This window comes from Mercenaria mercenaria, chromosome 16, assembly GCF_021730395.1.
Source record: "Mercenaria mercenaria strain notata chromosome 16, MADL_Memer_1, whole genome shotgun sequence".
In the NCBI taxonomy this organism is placed as follows: domain Eukaryota; kingdom Metazoa; phylum Mollusca; class Bivalvia; order Venerida; family Veneridae; genus Mercenaria; species Mercenaria mercenaria.
This window is the reverse complement of record NC_069376.1, coordinates 71,243,870-71,247,082: the sequence shown is the minus strand read 5'-3', so window position 1 is coordinate 71,247,082 and position 3,213 is coordinate 71,243,870. Positions and strand designations below refer to the sequence as shown.

The window sequence follows — 3,213 nt, the reverse complement described above, 5'->3', positions numbered from 1 at the left end:
CTTCATACTTCCAGGTTCAATTCAATGTATTTAGTTAAAATCATTAGCCAAACAAAACTGCAATATTCTTATACTTATTGATAGTGTTTCGCATCAAATTTAGTCCAATTATACATATGGATAATCGAATAACTTAATAAGCAGAAATCCTGAAACTAAGCTTTTTATTTCACATAGTAATAAAACGAAGTCTTAGGCTTACTTCAAATTACATCGAAAACTTTAGTAGCAACGTCTGATATAAATAGAATACACGCATATTTGTGACGTTTTACCCCCCAATATATATGAGAGACGTTAAAGAGGAAGGCGAAGGTTGAAATCTCAAACTCTCTAATATCTAATAATTACGTTCTTCCATATCTGGATAGCCTATGATGTACTGCGTCTGAAAAAGCGACTTAATAATAAGCAGACTGAAAATGCTGCGTTGTGTGTACTACGATCATCAGCAACCCTTTGGCACTTACGCTTCTTACATACGCACATGCTCAACTAAATACTTAAATAGTGATACTTAAGTAATATCTGATAAAAACTAATAACAAGCAATAGTAAATAAGCACAACACAATAACTTATAAGTAATAATGAGTCTCTTACTTAACGGTTTTCGTAATATATACACATTTTTATATGTCATTATGCTCAGTGTTTAGTATATCATAAGTCATTTTATAAAGATATGTTTGTTGTACATACTATATGTCTTCCTTTTATCTTATTATTTTCATTTGCAAACTTAACTGCGCTTGAATATTAAATTGTTTCCTTTTTGTTTTCCGTTAATAAAAATAACATATAGCAATAAAATAATGATAATAAAAATAATATGGGCTCAAAACTGATCTATTTTACCTTATACACGCACTACCAGTAATGATAATAATAATAATAATAATAATAATAATATGGGCACATAACTGATTTTATCTATTTTACCTTATACACGCACTGCCAAAATGCAAATTATATTTTGTTTATTAAAATTGTTGAAATATTGTGCAATGCCCTTGAATTGATCTTATCGAATCACAGTTAATGTTCAGTTAACTTAATCATTTACGTTTCAAAATAATTTTAATCTTCTTATTCTATATAATAGATTTGTACAGCCAAAGATTAATATTTTATAGAAGAATTAAAACATAAATACTGAACGGTTTAAAAAATAAATTACAAAGCAACGAATTTCACGCATACTTTAATGGCATACTTAAGCGTGTTTTGCTGTGATACGTTAGATATGTGGTGTTTTAAGTAACCCAACAGGCTTGTGGAATACATAAAAAATTCAAATGGCGGATGACGACTTTTTCGGTTCCAAACCTGATGTCACAAAGGAACTGATAAAAACAAAAGTCTCAAACAATAGCACCAGACGGGAATATTTAAGGTATATTTTTAACTTAACTATTTCTGATCAGTTTAGTTTCTTTCTAGTTGGAAATATATTCATCTGTTGCAACTCTAGTAATATTCAACAAAACACTGTAGATATACAAAATGTTCAATTCGTTTTAGAGGCGTTATTATTATGTTTCATATGTAAAATGAATCAGCGATTCTGAGCGTTAATATTTGCATAACTTCTTTAATCATGTTCAAAAGTATACGAGTATTAACAGATATTGGATATTGTTATTTTGCAACAGTATTCCAGATTTTTTTTGTGATAGTAAAATCGTTGGCTCATTTCTACACTAACCCTCAGACTAATAACAAGGTCAGTTTAGTACTAAGTTTAGAAATAATATATAGGCTTGCTCCATTCACGAGAATTGAAATATAAAATATTAACAGAAAACATGACAAATTCTAGGAGCTGGTCAAGCTCTTTTCATATATGAACTCTGTTTAAAATGATTTAGTTGTTATGAAAGCATAAAACACTCATACTCATCTAAAATTCAAGATACCGTTCATCAAATGCTAACGTTTTATATCACAGAATGAAATCGGAGCAAGCACTCGCACACAGACAGGCCTCATCCTTGCATTCAATCACTGAAGAAGAAACCAGTCGCAAACCTAGTCTTGTAGCACCAGAAGAAGTCATCAAAATACAGCAAGAAGAACCAGAAGTGACATCATTTCCTTTTGTCGACAGTGTTGACGGTGTTACAAATAAAAGAAACAAAAAAGATGTAAAGTCTGTAGAGGCCAATGAGAACCCGGGTCATAAACATGGTGCCAAATTGTGTATGCTCTCTGCAATGGTTCATATGAAAGTGCTGGCAAATAGAAGAGCAAAAAGTATAAAACAACTAAGAAAAAACCCAAGGACAACATTAGATGATAAGAATGCTAACAAAGATGATTCAGATGATGACGAGGATGAAGAAGATGGCCCATTAAGTTATCTAAAAAACTGTCGTTACCTTAGGGGTGTTAAACAGGATCAGGAATTGTCAATTGAGGATATTTTTGGATGAAGAAATAGTCAGAGTACGTTCGGATTAAAGAAACTCTTACATAACTATTTAATCTACGATACTGAAGTACAACTGATAGGATAGAGCCTTGACTTTGTATAAGACTTTTTAAGCATATCTAAATGTATATTGTACAAATATTTCATTCAAGACATTTACATACTGATTATGCCATGTCCTAACAGTTCATGCACTATTCAAATAGAACACACAAGAAAATGAGAAAATGTTCTATTTTGCAAAAGTTATTGGAAATATGTTAAATAAAATGCTTGATAACAAGACAATTTTAGACGCAATACACATAATTTCTAATGTTTAATTTAAAAACATTAATGCGTGAAAATTAATTGCTTTATTTAGCGAGAAAATCATGTTTGTTTTTTTTTTTTTTTTTTTTTTTTGTTTTGTTTTTATTCTTTGCGATATGTGAGATGAAAATGTTTAAACGACTGATCGTTCAGCACGACATTTGTGTTGTGTTAGTGTACTTCTTAGCTTTTTAGCTTGAACATGTCTCTAAATAATGTTCTGATACCTGTAACATGTGTAAATGTTCAATTCTGTTCAAGGCACCCGAGGGGTGATTTTACAGCAGCATTAGAAATTTTGAAGTGCTTCGTTCAAAAGGGTTGATTTTGTATATATTTATATGTTTCAACGATACAATAATGATGTTTCCTGTAATTCCAAATTTATCCTGAAACGGGTAACAAACAGGCTGAAGGACATATACAATGTAAAATTGATATGCACGAACTTATGATCCACGTCGACCT

The 3,213-nt window shown here is 30.7% G+C and overlaps 1 protein-coding gene across 1 annotated transcript; it reads left to right on the top strand.

Moving 5' to 3' along the window:
- Nucleotides 1–1,060: 1,060 nt before the first annotated feature.
- LOC123540482 (uncharacterized) lies at nucleotides 1,061–2,645 on the top strand. Its single transcript, XM_045325564.2, has 2 exons — nucleotides 1,061–1,395; nucleotides 1,951–2,645. Exons 1-2 carry the CDS (start codon nucleotides 1,298–1,300, stop codon nucleotides 2,432–2,434), a joined length of 582 nt encoding a protein of 193 aa, XP_045181499.1. The 5' UTR covers nucleotides 1,061–1,297; the 3' UTR covers nucleotides 2,435–2,645.
- Nucleotides 2,646–3,213: the final 568 nt, after the last annotated feature.